The following is a 19,450-nucleotide window of genomic DNA, read 5'->3' on the forward strand; positions in this document are numbered from 1 at the left end:
CGAAGATGGCAGTAACGGAGGCTAAGGCAACAGTTTTTGCTTGTCTGTATGAGGAACTAGGGAACAAAGGCGGGGAGAAGAAGTTATTCCGACTCGCTAAGGTGAGAGAGAGGGCGGCTCGGGATCTTGACCAAGTGAGGTGCATAAAAGACGATGACGACAAAGTTTTGACGGGGGAGGACCAGATTAAGAGGAGATGGCAGTCCTACTTTCATAGACTTCTAAATGAAGAAGGGGATCAGGATATTACACTAGGTGAATTGAGGAATGCGGACAGCCCCCATGAATTAAGTTATTGTACGGACATTAAGGTCGATGAGGTCATGGAGGCAATGTGTAAGGTGAGGAGAGGCAGAGCTACCGGGCCAGACAAAATTCCGGTTGAACTTTGGAGAGGTGTGGGTAGAGCAGGCTTGGAATGGCTTACTGGGTTGTTTAATATTATATTCAAGACTAATAGGATGCCTGAAGAGTGGAGGTAGAGTACAATGGTTCCGTTGTATAAGAACAAAGGTGATATCCAAAGCTGTAACAACTATAGGGGTATCAAATTACTGAGTCATACCATGAAAGTCTGGGAGAGAGTGGTTGAAATGAGAGTGCGAAGGACGGTGTCTATTCAACCAGTTCGGGTTCATGCCGAGGCGATCTACCACAGAAGCTATCCACCTTATTAGGAGGATGGTAGAACAATACAGGGATAAGAAGAAGGATCTTCACATAGTGTTTATCGATCTAGAGAAAGCGTACGACAGGGTACCTAGGAAGGTCTTATGGAGCTGCTTAGAGGCTAAAGGGGTCCTGGTTGCATACATTAGGGTGATTAAGGACATGTATGATGGAGCTAAGACTCGGGTTAGGACAGTAGGAGGCGACTCCGAGCAATTTCCGGTTGTTACAGGGTTGCACCAAGGGTCGGCGTTCAGCCCTTTCCTATTTGCCCTGGTAATGGATGCCATAACGCATAATATTCAAGGGGAGGTGCCATGGTGCATGCTATTTGCTAATGACATAGTCTTAATTGACGAGACCCGACGCGGCGTCAATGAGAGGCTAGAGGTTTGCGGACAGGCCCTTGAGTCTAAAGGGTTCAGATTGAGCAGGACGAAGACGGAATACCTCGAGTGCAAATTTGGGGACGAGGCGACGGACGAGGGAGTAGAAGTGAGGCTTGAATCTCAAGTCATACCTAAGAGGGGTAGTTTCAAGTACCTTGGGTTAGTTATTCAAGGGACCAGGGAGATCGACGAGAATGTTACACACCGTATAAGGGTGGGGTAGATTAAGTGGAAGTTAGCGACGGGAGTCCTGTGTGACAAGAAAGTGTCACCGTTACTAAAAGGTAAGTTTTATAGAGCAGTAGTTAGACCTGCCATGTTGTATGGTACCGAGTGTTGGCCGGTTAAGAACCTACACATCCAGAAGATGCAAGTAGCATAGATGAGGATATTGAGGTGGATGTGCGGGCATACAAGGATGGATAAGATTAGGAATGAAGATATTCGAGAGAACGTGGGCGTGGCCCCAATAGAGGACAAGATGCGGGAAGCACGACTCAGATGGTTCGGGCTCATTCAGAGGAGGTGCACTGATGCACCTGTGAGGAGGTGTGAGCGATTGGCGGTGGTGGGTACGAGGAGAGGTAGAAGGAGACCTAAGAAGTATTGGGGAGAGGTGATCAAGCAGGACATGGCGCGACTTAGGATTACTGAGGACATGGCCCTAGACAGGGAATTTTGGAGGTCAAACATTAAGGTTGAAGGTTAGGGGGAAGTTGTGAATATCTATACAGCGCACTAGAGTGAGACTAGCTCGTTAGGAGTTAGGCTTAGGATACTACTGGTTAGCTACTGATGCAGGGCTTTATACGTTGGATATTAGTTTACCTTCCATCTCTCTCGTATTTCCTATATTCTCTTATGGCTGTTATTTTGCTATTTTAATTTCTTTTATGTATGTTATGTATTTTATGTTATTATATTATGAGTCTATCAATAGTACTAATATATCGTCACTTGGTGCTTTCTTGAGCTGAGGGTCTCCTGGAAACAGCCTCTCTGCCCCTCGGGGTAGGGGTAAGGTCTGCGTACATACTACCCTCCCCAGACCTCAATTGTGGGATTATACTGGGATGTTGTTGTTATTGTTGGATACTATAACTAAAAAACATACATAACAAAAAAGTTCTTCGAGCCTATGTAAGTCTCATTAATTTAATAGATATTTTATTCATTAAATTTCAGATAATATTATTAAGAATAATAGAATAAAATTTAAAATAAAAAAATATTTCAAGAGTAATAAAATATATCTTCTATTATATTATAAAAAGAAAGTAGTAGACAAAAAAATTAAACAAAGTAATATGGTAATAAAAGTTTCTAAATTTAAGAATCTTCTATTTTTCTTCTTTTTATGGTTTTGTACATAAATAGTAAATATAGATAAAGTATAACTAAATGCAAACCTAAATAAAAATGATAGATACATTTCTATTAAAGTATAGCTAGGTAAATTTTCAAAGATAATGGTGAGCTTTCCGGAATTAGTTTTTTGGATTTTAACGTCAAATCAATATGCACTTGCTTTACCGTTCCAATTTATGTTATTTTATTTAATTTCTGGTGCTATTTCACTAATGTTTGAATTTCACTAATGATGATCTTGGTTTGGGCTTTATTTTAAGTTCCTGAACATTTACGATAGTGGGCTAAAATTGTAAGTTCAGACGGTAAAAATAGTACGGACTAGTCAGTTTTTGGATTGGTCATTCAAAAATAGCTAGCATTTGCAAAGTTATTGAAAATAGTTACTATTTTGCTGCAACACGAAAATTCCTGCATAATATACTGGAGACCGGTACACCTGTGTATGAACTTCCAGCATATTATACTGGAACTCCAACACTCGAAAAGTTCCAGTGTAATATACTGAAGATTGGATCACCGATCTCCAGTATATTATGCTGGACTAGTAAATTATACTGAAACTTCAGTATATTATACTGAAGTATTTTTTTGGATTCTGAACAGTGTTTCCGTTCAGATTTATCTTTATATAGAAGTGGCTAAATTTCGATTACTTTTGAAACTGTGGCTATTTTTAAATGACGACTTGTAAGTCTGGCAAATTTTAAATTTCACCCGTTCAGACTTGGTATCAGAATGCTAAAAAATAAAAACTATGATAAAGTGAAAGAAATATTTACATATTATATTATAATAAATATTTTTATGTATAATATAACTTTAAAAATTATATACATATAGGGTGTGTTCGGTACGAAGGAAAATATTTTCATGGGAAATGAGTGGTTTTATCACTTATTTTTTCTTGTTTGGTTGGTAAGTGAAAAACGTTTTTGGAAAATATTTTCTAGTGTTTCGTTAGAGGGTAGAAAATACTTTTTAGGAAAATATTTTTTATGCTACTCCCCTTTCCCCAAGTCCTATGTTTCATGTGCTCCCCCCACCCCTCCTAAATATCCAACGTTTTCATGACTTTATTTTCTTCAAGAATTTAATTATTCTTCTAAAAATTCATACAAACCCAAAGGAACTAATGTGTTGTTTTGCCTTTTTAATGCAAAAACGATGTTGAAATTTATGCTCCATAACTAAAAAGAAAATATTCTTTTTTTGGTTGAAAAAGAAAGTACTCTTTCTACAGCGTGAAAATAAAGTACTCATTTTGTTGAAACAAAAGAAAATACTTTTTTGCATCATTAAAAGAAAATACAGATTTTGTTGAAACGAAAGGAAATATTTTTTCTACATCATGAAAGAAAATACTTTTTTGTTGAAATGAAAGAAAATACTTTTTTACTATATCATTTTGTTGAAATGAAAAAAAATATTTTTTCTACATCATGAAAAGAAAATATTTTTTTAGTTAAAATGAAAAAACACTTTTTATATCATACAAAGAAAATGCTCATTTGTTAAAATGAAAAAAAAGGTTTCTATTCATAACATGAAAAGAAATTAAAGTACTATTAATAATATTTTTATTTAGAGTGGGAGCGAGGTACTTAGGGTGGGGGTGAGGGTGGGTTGGCGGGGATGGAGAATAGATTGGGGTAGGTTGAAAAAGGGTCATTTCATTCTCGTAACGGGAATGAGTGAGTTTTGAAAAATATTTTTCTTTCTCTTGATGGGGAAAACATTTTCCTCCAATTGGAGGAAAATATTTTCCAAAACATTTAAGCCAACCAAACATCGAAAAATTAGAACATATTTTCCTTCCTAACAAACACACCCAAAGTTTTGGGTTTGGATTTAATTTTTTAGTTAACTAGTATATTAATGAGTACAAAACTTGTATGAATCATATCAATATTATTTAACGATATGTTTAGGTTATGAAATAAAAATTTCATATAAATGCCAAATCAAATCAATAATGATGGGGTTTCTCTTTTTCAATACTAAACCAAATCACTAATTAATCTTTTTTATTTGACCGGATTTATTGGTATAGTCTAGTTTGTCGATTTATTTTCGTATAGTTTGTCATTTTGTCGGTTTTCTTTGTACACCGTGGATTAATACTACGATTAGGGCCGATTCAACCCCTTCCCTTTGAGGATCCGGCCCATGCGGTCTAATTAAGAAACGGGGCCCAAATGTGCAAAATCCAGTATTTAAACTCACGCCGTCCTATTCTAACACGTTTGTTTGGTTTCTAGGGTTTTCCATTCCTTGTTCGAAAAAAAGGTAATGTTCTTTCTTTACCCTGTGCTATACGTTAAATTATTGTAATTAAGGCTTTTACCTACAGAAAAACTTTGGTATTTTTTTTATTTTCTGGTAAAAGATTATCGTAATGTAGGGTCTTTTGATTGTTAAAAACGTAGGATAAAATAATCGATTTTCTGCTCTATTTGCCCATTTCGTTGCCATTTGAAATTAGGGTTTAAGATACGAAGAATATAAGTATATGAAGAACAAGGGTTTACTGTAAAAAAAAATAAAAATTCGCGAACTGGTGTTAATATGTGTTGTTTTGTTGTGTTGGTATCAAGTTGAAAAAATTATTTGTTGAGTCTGTTAGGTTGTACCGGTGGTGAAGATGAGGCCTATTTTCGTTGGGAACTTTGAGTATGATACTCGACAATCAGAACTGGAACGGTTTTTCTCCAAGTATGGAAGAATTGAGCGAGTCGACATGAAATCTGGTACGGCTTATTTCCTCTCCTTTTTAATGTTTAGCCTTTAAGATATTTATGCGTTTTAGAAAATATACTTAACTTCTGTTGGTACTTTTTTCTATTTACATAGTATAAGATGAGTTTAAATGGAAATTGTGGTCAGTGTAACGGACACCAACTTGTTTGGGACCGAGGCATAGTGGTACTAGTTATAGTAGAATTGGGCTTTGCTTATTTATTGTCCTTGTGTTATCTTTGGGATTGAGACTAAGATCATTTGACTACTCAGTGGGCAGTTGCTGAACCTCTCTTAGATTTTCTTTTGATCATTTTTTTTAAAAGGCAGTCGTGACTCGCCTGGCCTTGAGGTGACCAGTTGGGGTTTAATTCTCATGGAGAAATGCTGTATAGATAATGTATTTTCCCCTTGCATGCGTTATGTGTTGGGTAGGGGTCTTCTAAGCGTGCCTTGCATTGCATATTCTAGACAGAATATAACTTCTTCATTTTATTTTATTTTAAGTATATGGCTGCAACTTGGGTGAAATGTTTTCAATGATTAGTAGTTGGTGACTTGGAGTTCCTGCGCATATGCTATTGTGATTAGATAGTTAAATAAATTATTCTACATGTTCTTCTTCCAAGTTATATGCAATTTCAAGTTTATTTTCATTAACTTTCATATTTTATATATTTTTATATGTTAGTAGTTATTTTTGAAAATTTTATAAGTTAGAAATTAATGGGGCTCAAGATAGGCTTATCCGATGGTAGTTAAAACACCCTGCCATATGCCTCTGCCTTTTTAAGCACTGCTTTTGAGATCATGATCCTCGCAATTCTTGGCACAGAAAGAATAGTAGAAATTTTTTAATGACATCATTCTATGGAATTGTTAATGCGTGAGTTACATTTTCAACAATATGAACTTTAGGTGTTTTTTTTCTCTTTTTGGTATCTTATCTAATCCATATCTTGTTTAATCATTCCGCTTTGGAAAGTGTTTTCTTATTTGAGGTGCATTATGAGTTACAGCCTTTTCCCTCTTGGGGTAGTTGACTATAAGTATTTTGGTTAAACAAAATTACCTAGCTATATGACTGTATGTGTGTAGCATGTACGAATGATACATGTGACTTGTCAAGACATAATGTGGAACCGAATATTTCATTTGGAGAAGATCTCCGCATTCAAGTGTTTATTTTGCCGCAGGCACATCTACTAAGGAAAAAGAGCTTCTATCATGGCTCAACACTCCTGTGCCAAAAAAACTTCTAATGCAAGGAAACCTATCTGCCTGCCTGCTCTCCCCCTTCTCACTGATGGAATTGTTCTGCATTTCTTACATCGATCTTCTGTCATTCACTTACTCGATGCTCATGTTGGCTTATCACAAGAATGATCATGGTGGGATCAGTCGGTTCATCATGCCATGCCTACCACTACTAATAAGAGGATCAATGAATTATATCATGCCATGCCTACCAATTTTCAAATCGTGCTGTGAAATTGGTGATGCATGCTTAGCAATGTCTACTCAGACTTGACTTTAAACCTTTAATAAGCCTTCATCTTGACCATCATCATCATCATCATCATCATCATCATGATCTAGTTCATGCAAGGCTTCTACCTCCTTAATTTCCTCAAGCCCTCACATACTTGCAGGTGTTGTACGTTATTTAATTTCTGAAGGAGATGAGAACTTTGATTTAGCTGATGTATACTCTACCGAAAAGTCTTTAGAGACCATATCTTACTGTTCTTTCAACCTTATAATGAACTCTCTTTACAACTACAGGGTTTGCTTTTGTCTACTTTGAGGATGAGAGAGATGCAGCAGATGCCATCCGTGGGACTGACAACATGCCATTTGGGTATGAAAGGCGCTGTCTATCAGTGGAATGGGCAAAAGTAATGTTTCTGTCTTCATCTTTCCCAAAATTTGAGAAATACAATCCGTTAGACATTTCCTCCTCTGAAAGGAAATACGATTTGTTGATAATTGGCATCTTTTTAACTATGGCGACTGTGATTGACAGGGTGAACGTGGTAGACACCGTGATGGCCCTAAGTCTGGTGGAAACCAGAGACCAACCAAAACATTGTTTGTCATAAACTTTGACCCTACTTGTACTAGAACCCGAGACATAGAAAGACACTTTGAACCGTACGGCAATGTCCTTCATGTTCGCATACGTCGCAATTTTGCGTTTGTGCAGTTTGAAAATCAGGAGGATGCAACAAGAGCTTTGGAGTGTACACACATGAGGTTAGTAAGATATTTCATTCTATTTCTTATGGTTGCAATATCTTATCTGTTTGTTTCCTGATAATAAGTGAGTTGCAAATACCTTTTACAGTAAGATCTTGGACAGAGTGGTTTCTGTAGAGTATGCCTTGAAGGATGACGATGAGAGAGGGGACAGATACGACAGCCCTAGAAGAGATTATGGCAGGCAAAGGGATAGCCCTTATCGAAGGTCACCAAGCCCGATGTATCGCAGGGGCCGGCCTAGTCCAGATTATGGCCGACCTCATAGTCCTGTTCGTAATGGTCCATCATATGACAGATACAATAGTCCAGATTATGGAAGGTATCGCAGGTAAAAAAAAACTCTCCTTTTGTTTTATTTAGTTTTTAACTGTCAACATATCTTGCAACAATTGTTCACATTTTATTTTTGTATTTTTCAGCAGGTCTCCTGTTCGAAGGTCGAGAACTTGAGTCATATCTTAATCTGGGAGAGCTTGCGCTGTCATAGTGTAAATGCTTTGGTGCAGTCTGCTTGTGTAGTAGAAGATCAATCTTTTATAAATGTAATGGATTACCTGTTGCATTTTGTTGGGTTAACTTTGTGGATTGTGAATTTAGCTATCAGAAACCATTGCCTAGTCGAATCATTGCTTGAGCATATTGAGACCATTTGACATTAGCTCATGTTTTGCAGAATTGTGTGAAGTAACATGAACAAGTAAAGCTTCATTTAGCCATAAGAAGTTATTACCATAGTTGCACATTTCTAATAGCTTCACATGATAATTGAATTGCCTGTGTGCCCTTTAAGTCTAAGCTTGATAAAATTTGAAAAATAAAGTATTCTTGGCTCTTGAGATCTGGATTACTCCTGTTCTCAACCCTCAGACAACCTTCTCTTCTATTTCTGATTTGTCACCTAAACTTATAGGGATGAAAAAAAACCTGAACTTATACTTCCTCCGTTTTAATTTATATGAATCTATTTTCTTTTGTAATCCGTTTTAAAAAGAATGACCATTTTCCTTATTTGAAAGCAATTTACTTTCATATAATGATTTATAGTCACATAAAATATTGTTTTATTTTATATCACGAGTTAAAAAGTCTTTTCTTTTTTTAAACTCCGTGCCTAATCAAATAGGTTCACTTAGAACCTAAAGTTGAAACGGAGCAGTTTGCGAGATGAGATGAGATGAGAAAGTAGTTGACTGTGCTCACTCCTCCAAAACTTCCCTAACCATCTTTCTTTTCTTCCCTATGATTTACTTTTATTACTATCATGCAGACTCTTCTGTTTTTGCGACAATATCACCTCAACAAAGATTCTTCGTGTAGTCTCAAGAAGAACTTTGCAGTTTAGGAAAATTTGGTATAGCTTGATACTAGGCTCCTAAATCCCACGACAATACAGTATATTATTCCATGCTAAGTAGAATTTCCTACTTAGTGGGGGGGGGGAGGGGGGGGACAAGTAGAAACGGAAATAGAAAGTCTTTCACTTAGTGGTCAATGAAAAGTGGATGAAGATCATGAGACACTAAGATCTACATCTCAATAGAGAAAATATTAGGCGATTTCTTTGTATTTGCTTAAGCCTTGGGAGGCAGAGTTACCCAATCCACCTATGCTAGTGGGATATAGTAACTTACAATATTAGAAACTTATAATCACGAAATCTGAACCTGCATTAATTTTGGGTGATTCACCCCTTCTATTATCTGATCTCTTTTTTGGTACTGCATAACAGAATCAACATATATGATATATATTACAGCCATTGAGAAGCAATCCATCATATATGATAATGAAGGAAATGAGAATAAGATTATAGCAAACTCAAAAAAGAGGATTATGCCAACTCTTTTTGGAGTGCCTTATCAAGCCAAGCCTCAGCATCTTGCATCATTTCTGGACTAAGTCTAACCATTAGAATACAAAATTCAGTTTCATTCAATGCTCCATCTCCATCTAAGTCTCCTTCTCTTACCATAGCCTCTGCATCTTCTCTGCTCATGCCTTCCATTCCAAGAAGCCCCGAATTCTTCTGTAAACTCGCCGATGTGATCAAGCCATTTTTCGGGTCAGCTAGTAGCCTGAATCCTCCACATAGCTCCGCGACAAACGTATCCACGTCCAATTTTTCTGCCATCACAGGTAACAAGTCTTGATATTCTGTTGCTGCTTCACCAACTTTACTTGCCATTGTTTTTCTGTGAAAAAAAAATGAAGAAGAAGAAAAAGCAATGGTATGAATAAAAGGTATTGTTTGGCACAAGGAAAGTTGGAAACTCTATTTATAGTGCTATCTAACAGTAAGTAATTTCGTGAATATTGTGGAAGTATGAGTACTGTTACATTGTCAACTGGTAAGGATTTGATCATTAATTTTTGAAGGTAGGAAAAAGAAAAGAGAGTGGGGATGGACTATGTAGCCTATGGTCCATATTAAATCAAATGGTACCTTCTGAATGGATGGTTTGGGTAGGGCCTCCAATTTGTAAACTACTAAGGGCTATTTTTATTCAATACTCCACCCGCTTCAATTTATGTCAACCTATTTGATTGAGCACGAAATTTCAGAAAAAAAAAAAAGATTTTTGAACTGTGGTGTAAAATGAGGCACATATATTTTGTGTAATTATCATTGTATAAAGGTAAATTGTTTTTAAATATGAAAAATGATAATTCTTTTTGACACGGACTAAAAAAAAAATACATTCACATAAATTAAAACGGGGGAGTACTATTTAGGTGGTTTTTTGGTTTTGAGAAGTACCACTTTGAAGATAAAGTATTTTTTATTAAAGGCGACTTCATTTTAAAGACTCGAAACCTAAATCTTTAGTTAAGGATAAAAGATATTTACCATCCTCACATAACCTTTGGTGATATACTGGCATTAGCTGTTTACACTTTCTTCTATATTTCAAAGAGCGGTTTACACTACCCCTGTATACATAAATGTACTTGCAAAAAGCACCTTGTAGTCTACCAAGCAAGAATAACGTTGATCCCACACAAAAAAAAAAAAAAAAATGCTTTTAGCAAAAATATATTCTTTTTACCCATTTACCTATATAAGTAGCTAATTTAACAGAGATCTTGGAGTTTCTATAGATTATTGTAACTCAAGAAAATGCAGACAAATTATTTTAAGATGATAACCTTTAGATTTTATTTATTTATTTTGGTTTTCCATTCCAGTCCACATTAGGTCTGCGACTAATTCAAATTCATGTCGCGTAAGATTCATTAAAGGAAAAAATATTTCCTTACGAGATTCTTTTCTTTTTTCAAGACTCAAAACGAAATATTTAATTATTCATCTCACCTAAATCCCTGGGAGGGTTGACAAATTTTAAAATTAATAACTTATTCTTTGATTCATTATGCACTGGCATAGCCACATATAATCAATGGGTGTCAATTGATATTCCTTAGTCGAAATTTTTTACTATATAGTTAGGTAAATTTTTTACATATTCATATTATATGTGTCCCTTTAGCTTTTTTTATATATTTAATTATTTATATTTTAATATCCTTTAATAAAAATTCTAGTTCCGCGAATCAATGAATGGGAAAATATGGGGTATTTGAAGTTGTTTTGAAGTTGTCAACAGCATCATATACGTTTCTGATAAGTAACTTATCTCCACTGATTTATTGGAGAAGATCATTTTTAATTTATTCTGAAAAGAGGGTTTCTAGGAAGGTTCATAATAGTTGGAAATTGTGGAGGTGACTTGTGACTTAGCTAGACGTTAACTGTCTCGAGTCACGACGACACTTTTGCTAATACTTCTCCTTCTTTGAAGCTTCCTTTCATTTGTTCTCTTTCTATTTCTCTTATGTCTTGCTTTTCCTATGTATGGTCCATACCCTACTTATTTATTAAGTTTAAGTTCTGTATATTCAAAACCAGCTACTACTCCGTCTAGCCTATCTTCCTATCCAGCTACTCTTTATGTTGGGTTGCACAATTAATCCCATAATGATAGAAGCGGATTCAGAATTTTAAGAGAATGAGTGCACTATTGCGAAGAGGTGGATCTAGAGTTTATATTTGACGGATTTAACTTTAGTCTCTTACCATGAACCCATCAAAATTATATTTTTTTTTTTGAAATTTTAGTAATTTTCACATATATATCTATACTCCGTGCCGAAAATAAGACCGTTCAGAGTGAGATTTAATTTGAACTGCCAATTTCACTTGTAGCGATGCACCCAGTAATAATTATACCATAAGAGTCTTTAAGCATAGGTTCACGCAAATATATTTAAGTAATTTTGAGAAAAATGTAACATTATTATACATTAGGAAAAAGAATATGGGTTCATGTGATCCCTTATTCCTCAACTTGGAGCCGACCATCAAAGCCCCGATGAACGACAACTGTAATTATGACGTCCTAAAATAGCGAAATTCCTTTTCGAAAAGGTTCCGACCCGCACAAAAACTCTAACATCATCTATTTGAGGGAGGACAAATTTTGTGCTCTTAACAATGTCAAAATTTCTACGGTATCAAATTAAGATGACTTATAATAACAAATAATTGTCTATATTTTTGTCTATGCTGGCTGAATATAATACTCCATCCGTTTTCATTTATGAGTTTTATTTTCTTTTTAGTCTTGTTCAAAAAAAATATCTTTTTCTATTTCGTATGCTTTTTACGTCCAACAATATTTCTATTTTTATCCATAATAATACTCCTTCATGGAATTTTTTGCTATGTTATACGCACCAATAATTTAACATCATAGATTCGCAAGTGTTTCTTTACATTTTTTAATATCATGCTTAGTCAAACATATATAAATACAAATTACAATGAGAACTTTCTAGTAAATACATGTGTGAAAATGATATCTTCGAATATATTCCTGCCAAAGTGGTGCTGTACTATTTATTCCCACATTATTATTTGCTTTATGTCTGAGCATACGTTAGAAATTTAATTAAAAAAAAAACCGTTGTTTTTATCATATTGTATGGTATATTCTCTATGGATAATTATCACATCACCTTGAGAAATAGTTAGCAGTTTGGACTCTTCTTCCTGGCTGCAATAAGAGAAAAATAATAGGAATTTCATGTAAATGGAACTTCTTCTCTCTTGTATCTTTTTGTAATTTTTAATCCTTTATTTAGGGTAGGTAGTATTGATTATGGAGGACTGAGGAATTTAACGTCGAACTCCTTTACATAGTAAATATGAAATACTATTAGGGGTCATTTGGTAAAGTATGTATAGGAATAATATTCATGAATATGATGTATTAGTAATATTGGAATTAGAATATTGGGATTATATCTTATAGACTGTTTAGTTTGGTGTATTAAAGGTTTAGAAAGGATAATTCTGTCTTTATACATGCTTATCCATGTATTAAAAATCATAATATTGCTATTAACATGATTTGTTATGTATAAAAATAATACTATATAACTCTAATACAAGTATTAATTATAAATAAATTGGATAATACCAAAGCTAATAAATATATTATTTTTCCTAATATATCCTACCAAACGAACTCTTATTGTTGAACTTATGCAGTCCCAACGAACTTCACTTCGTCTAATGCTTTGTTCGCGTGACACCAGAAAGAAAAAGGAGCATTTTGACTTTGTGCAAAACTATAAGCTCATGGTACCTTCATCCCGCACATGTACTAACTAAATGTTGATCATGAAAGAATGATATTAATTTAAGTTACAAACCGTTATTAAAGCATTATATAATACAAAGCAAAGAGTAATTCATCATTTGGCCGAGATTACCTTCTTCGTCTAAAAGAAACACCTAAAAAAGATGAAGTAAATACATGTCTCTCCTTTTGCATAAATGGTGTACTACCACAGTATGCATTTTGACAAGTAAAAAACGATCACTCAATAAGCCATGAATATTATTATTATTATTATTATTATTATTATTATTATTATTATTATTATTATTATTATTATTATTATTATTATCAGTATTTTAAAAACTTGACCAAACACTAATTGATGATCAGAAGTACTTTTCAAACTAATTAGTCAAACACAAACTGTTTCTTACCAAAAGTACTTTTAAAAAAAACACTTTTGGAAAAAAAAACACGTCTTAAAATAAGTTGATTTTTAAAGCCTGGCCAAACAGGCTATAGGACTATGGGGGATAGAATTTAAATAGTAGCCTCAAAATAAGCCATTTGCACAAAGGCCCCAGAAATCAATAACTTCAACGCCGGACGAGCACAAGGTAACGTGTAAGTGTGGATCCAACCAAAACCATATACAACCATTAGCTCCATACAGGTAAGCCTAATGAACCACGCTTACTTCTTTTACAACCAGCAACAGACTGCAGATTAGAAATTATAAAAATGAAATAGGAAGTGTAAATGCTTAATTGAAAAGTGAAATGGTTGGTATATCAATATTTATGATAGTACATAGGGATTGAAAAAATTTCTATACGAGGACTCAAAGATTATAGTTATCAATACAATTTTAATAACCTAAATTATTAAATACAATGTAACAAACATCATAAATATCGACAAGAACTCTATTGATGATTCCCTTCATATTCATATGAATAAATCTCAAGAACGAAATACTGATTTTTTTTTTTGATTTGTAACTTTAACTTTTGAAGCAATTAAAAGGGCTAGAACAACCATCCATGACCAATTAATATACCAACCATGACCATCTCTTATAACTGGTAATATTCACTTGAATATAACAGCCAAAAGCAAGCTATATTCACACCAAAGAGACATGCGAACGAAAAGCATTGAAAAGCAGTTATTCACACTGGTTGGATCAAGAATCCATGAAAAGAATTTTTGGAAACCGAAATGGATCGAATGCATTGAAAACTCTAAATACTCCTTTGAGGAGTGTAAAAATTTCATTGTAAATTGGGATTCCAAATAAATACATGAGAACACAAAAATTGTAATTAATAATACAAAGTTTACACTTACCAATACAACCGAGCCCTAACCCTAACCCTAAATTTAACTCTATAAATACAACTCTATTGTACATTATTAATCATCTAAAATTTCTACTCTATTATAAAGTCTGCGAAAAAAAATGGAAAGAACTCCAACAAAAAAACCCATTAATGAACCTCTTCATGGCTCTCTAGTTAACCACAACTTAGAAACCAATTAAAGAAACTGAAGTATGAGATGAACTTATTGCTGCTTAGGATGACGCGTGAGATTGGCGTCGACTATGTAAAAAGGCTTTTACTTGATTCCTACCCTCTTACCGGCTGTTACGACATGTTGGAAGAAGTGCTAGCTAATATTATCATTATTTTCATTTTGGTCAATATTAGCGAGCAGCTCCTCCAACATGTCGTAATAGTCGGGAAAATGGTAGGAATTAAGTAAAAGCCTTTTGACATAGCCGATACTAATTTCATGCGTCATCCTAAGCAGCAATAAGTTTACCTCATACTTCAGTTTCTTCAATTGGTTTCTAACATCTTGGTACAATATGTTGTGGTTAACTGGAGAACCATGAAGAGGTTCATCAATGATTTTATTTGCTGGAGTTCTTTCCATATTGCTTTTCGCAGACTTTATAATAGGTTAGAGATTTTAGATGATTAATAATATACCGTAGAGTTATATTTAGGGTTAGGGTTAGGGCTAGGTTGTATAGGTAAGTGTAAACTTTGTATTGGTAATTATAATTTTTGTGTTCCCGTGTATTTAATTGAAATCCCAATATACAAGGAACCTTTTACACTCCTTAAAGGAGTATTTATCCAACCAGTATAAATAACTAGTTTTCAATGCTTTTCGTTCACATATCTCTTCGGTGTGAATATAGCTTGTGTTTGGTTGTTATATTCAAGTGAAATTACCAATTACAAGAGATGGTCATGGTTGGTATATTAACTTGTCATGGATGATTGTTCTAGCTCTTTGTAGTTGCTTCAAAGGTTGGAGTTACAAATCAATATATTACCAGTTACAAGAGATGATCATCGATGATCAACAGTATCGGACAATTAAGAGTACAAGCAAACTTTCTCTCTCTAGAATGAAATTTCCTCTTAGCCATTGCTGAAAATGACGAGGAAATCAAAGGCTGGAGGGGGAGGGTCTCACATGAAAGGAACAAATCTGAGCAACATGAATGTAACAAGAGGAATTCCACAATCAGCAGACGCAAAAAGAACTCGCAGTATCAATGTATTGCAAGGGATACGCCCATTGGATCTGAGCCAATCAGCTTTTGACGGTGAGGCATCAGGAAATTGTACAACAATTAACAGAAATGGAGGAAAAAAGCAGGATGAGGGACTCAAATCATGGGCAGAAAGAGTGGAGGACGAGGAGAAACTGACGGAGAAAAAGGAAAACAGAGACATGAGCCCTAAATCATGGAGCAAAGTTGTTGCAAGCCCAATTACTGAAGGATTGGACTTAACTCCCCAAGTTCAGGACAATTTGAATGTGAAAATAACTATGGAGGATATAAACGAGGAAATAGAATTTTGGAATTCAGCAGTTGTGTGTTTTGTACTGGGATCTAATCCACCACAATCAGTGATGGAAGGATATTCTCAAAGGATATGGGGATCGCTTGGCATAAACAAGATAGCACAGATTAATAGAGGAGTGTTCATGGTGAGATTCCATAGTTTTAAAAGAAAAACCAAAGTAATTGAGGATGGAGTTCAGATGTTTGATAGAAAACCAGTGGTGGTAAAACCTTGAAATCTAGACATGGATATAAAAAAGGAATCAGTTGAATTGATCCCAATGTGGATTAGATTCAATGGACAGGATATAAAATACTAGGGACAAACTGCACTCACAAAATTGGCAGGACTGGTAGGGAAACCATTAAAAACAGACCGAGATACAACACAAAAGGAGAGACTTACATATGCCCGAGTTTTGATTGAGGTCAAACCTCATCAGAAATATCCAGACACAATAATGTTTGAGGATCGGAGAGGTAGAATTGTGGAGTAGGAGGTGTTCTATGAATGGAAACCTACTTTGTGTGGCAAGTGTAAGAACTTTGGGCATGAAATGAATGAATGCAGGAGGTTTATCAAAGAAGAAAAGGAGAAACAAGTAAATAAATAGGAACCAAAAGAGCCAAATGAAGTACAGAAGCAAAATCAAGTGACAAGAAGATTGCAAATGTGCAGAATAAAGGAGAACATGGACAAAAACAACAAATGAATGGGCCAATAAGCAAGGGAAATACTGTGAATGAAGTAGTTTCCACTGTTAATGAAGTAGCAACTACATCTAGAACATGGAAGAATGCAGGAAGGGGAAGAGCAGGGGAAGGAATACAACATGATGTTATCAGAACTGGGAACTCTTTTGCAACATTAGAGGATCATCAACAAGAGAAAACAGAAGCTGCAAATGGGAATGTGGTGGAGAACAGGAAAAGCAAAGGGAAAGAGAGTGAAATGGCTCTAGGAAAAGGGCAGGATGAGGGCAACCCCTCATCCAATGGATAGAATAGGCTTCTGGAACACCAGGGGATTGAATAAGCCACATAAACAGAAGGAAATGAACCTGTTTATGAACAATCAAAGAGTTAACTTATTTGGTCTTATGGAAACAAAGATTAAGAGAGTTAAAGCACAACAAACTACTCTTAATCTTTGCAGTGGGTGGTCATTTATTACAAACTTAGTAAAACATCCGGCAGAGAGGATATGGGTTGTATGGAAACCTGGAGTATATGATGTCAATATAATAAGTGTAACTTAGCAACTTATACACTGTATGGTCCAACATAAAGGGACAGGAAAAAAGTTCAATGTTACAATAGTCTATGGTTTTAACAATCAAAGTATAAGAAGGCAGCTATGGGAAGATATCAAGAGTATACACCAGCAAATTAAAGTGCCTTGGGCAATAATGGGGGACTTTAATTGCATCTTGAGTACTGAAGAAAGAATGGGGAGTTTAGTTACTATGGCAGAAATCAGGGAGTTTAAAAAATGTATGGAGGAGTGCTCAATGCAAGGCATGATATCCTCAGGAGCTTTCTATACTTGGAGCAACAAACAACCAGGAGCAAACAGAGTAATGAGCAGAATAGACAGAGTCCTTGTCAACTTTGAATGAATGACAAAGTTGCCTGCATCAGAGGCCCACTACATGCAACCAGGGCTATTTGATCATTCCCCGGGCATAATTAGCTGGGAGGGAGGTGGGCAGAAGGTGAAAAGAAGCTTCAAATACTTCAATATGTGGAGCATGACATGAGATTTCAAATAAAGAATAAAAGAGAGCTGGAAAACAAACAAGAGGGGCACACAAATGTACTAGTTGGTGGGGAAACTACACAGAATAAATAGCACTTTACAGAAAATCAACAAGGAGAGATTCAGAAACATTGAAAAAAGAACAGAGGAAGCACTAAATACCCTACAATAGTGTCAAAGCAAAGTACAAAAGGACCATAGAAATGAAGCACTAATCAATGAGGAAGTAAGGTTAAATGAGGAATGCAGCAAGTGGGAAAAGGTAAGGAACATGTTCTGACAACAAAAGGCTATGGAACAATGGCTCAGTCAGGGGACCAAAACACTAAATATTTTCATGGTCTGCTTAAAGCTAGAAGGAACAATAATAGAATTTTCCACATCAAGGACATGAAATGGTGTGACATTGATGATCCAGTCAAGATTCCAGACGCATTTATAGAATTTTACATAGAAATGCTGGGAAGGAAAATGGAGGGAAGAGATCATGTATATAGCCAGATTATAAGACAGGGGCCAACAGTGAAAGAAGAGCAAAGGAATGAACTAATAGTAGACTTCACAGAAACTGAGGTGAAGGAAGCTCTATGGGCAATTGCAGGAGATAAAGCTGCAAGTCCGAATGGGTTTGGTGGCCAGTTTTACAAAGACTGTTGGGATGTTGTGGGAGCAGATGTAAAAAGTGGAGTTCTGGAGTTCTTTAGAGAAGGCAGAATGCTCAAAATTGTCAATAATACTGTGATAACTCTTATCCCCAAGAGCACTCATATTGAGGCAGTAGGTGACTATAGACCAATTGCTTGCTGCAATATAATATACAAAGTGATCACGAAGATGCTATGTAATAGGCTTAAAAAAGTACTACCTGGGATAATCTCTCCTAATCAAAGTGCTTCTGTAGAAGGAAGGAATATAGTGCACAATATATTGATATGCCAAGATCTGGTGAGGTTGTACAAGAGGAAGAATATAACTAGAAGCTGTCTGATTAAAGTAGACCTAAGGAAGGCATATGATACTGTGGAAGAGATGCTGCATGCTCTTAACTTCCCTTAAAAATTTATAAAGTGGATGATGGCTTGCATCACATCTACTTACTATACAATAGCAGTGAATGGTGGAGTCTATGGCAACATTGAGGGCAAAAAGGGCTAAGGAAAGGGGACCCAATATCCCTCCTCCTATTTGTAATTTGTATGGAATACCTATCAAGAGTTATGAAATGGATCACTGATCAAAAAGGGTTCCAGTTTCATACCAAATGTAGAAGGCTCAAATTAAACCATCTATATTTTGTGGATGATATGTTATTCTTTGGTAAAGGGGAATGGCAATCTGTGGAAATGATCCTAAGGGGGCTGGAAACTTTCTCAAGAGCATCAGATTACACACTAATGCAGCTAAATCAAACATCTAAAGTGCAAAGATGGAGGAACAATGCATTCAGGACATATATGAGCTTACAGGTTATCAAAGAAGGGCATTACCATTCAGGTACTTGGGGGTACCAATATCTACTAGGAAGCTATCAACAACAGATTGTGAAATATTGGTGGAGAAGATGGCTACCAAAGTCAGAACATGGGGTACAAGAAACATATCCTACGCTGGAAAGGTGATGCTAGTGAATTCAGTATTGATGCATGTACACTCATATTGGGCTTCAATCTTCATCCTCCCAAAAAAGGTTTTAAGAAATATAATAGGCATCTGCAGAAGCTTCCTATGGGATGGAAAAGGGAACTCAACCAAAATGACATTAGTAGCATGG

General features: G+C 35.4%; 2 protein-coding genes across 3 annotated transcripts; one reads left to right on the plus strand and one right to left on the minus strand.

Moving 5' to 3' along the window:
• Positions 1-4,637: 4,637 nt before the first annotated feature.
• LOC104231715 (serine/arginine-rich splicing factor RS31) lies at positions 4,638-8,085 on the plus strand. 2 transcript variants are annotated; one of them, XM_009784764.2, is made up of 6 exons: positions 4,638-4,715; positions 5,053-5,176; positions 6,951-7,063; positions 7,192-7,421; positions 7,513-7,755; positions 7,847-8,085. In XM_009784764.2, exons 2-6 carry the CDS (start codon positions 5,071-5,073, stop codon positions 7,875-7,877), a joined length of 723 nt encoding a protein of 240 aa, XP_009783066.1. In that variant the 5' UTR covers positions 4,638-4,715; positions 5,053-5,070; the 3' UTR covers positions 7,878-8,085. The 2 variants fall into 2 exon arrangements, with proteins under 2 accessions (XP_009783066.1, XP_009783067.1); XM_009784765.2 differs by having other exon boundaries at positions 7,850-8,085.
• A 1,173-nt stretch (positions 8,086-9,258) lies between these two features.
• LOC104231714 (calcium-binding protein KIC) lies at positions 9,259-9,612 on the minus strand. The gene has a single exon (XM_009784763.2). It carries the CDS (start codon positions 9,610-9,612, stop codon positions 9,259-9,261), a length of 354 nt encoding a protein of 117 aa, XP_009783065.1.
• Between the last annotated feature and the right edge of the window lie 9,838 nt (positions 9,613-19,450).

Source organism: Nicotiana sylvestris, chromosome 8 (assembly GCF_000393655.2).
Source record: "Nicotiana sylvestris chromosome 8, ASM39365v2, whole genome shotgun sequence".
NCBI classification, from domain to species: Eukaryota; Viridiplantae; Streptophyta; class Magnoliopsida; order Solanales; family Solanaceae; genus Nicotiana; species Nicotiana sylvestris.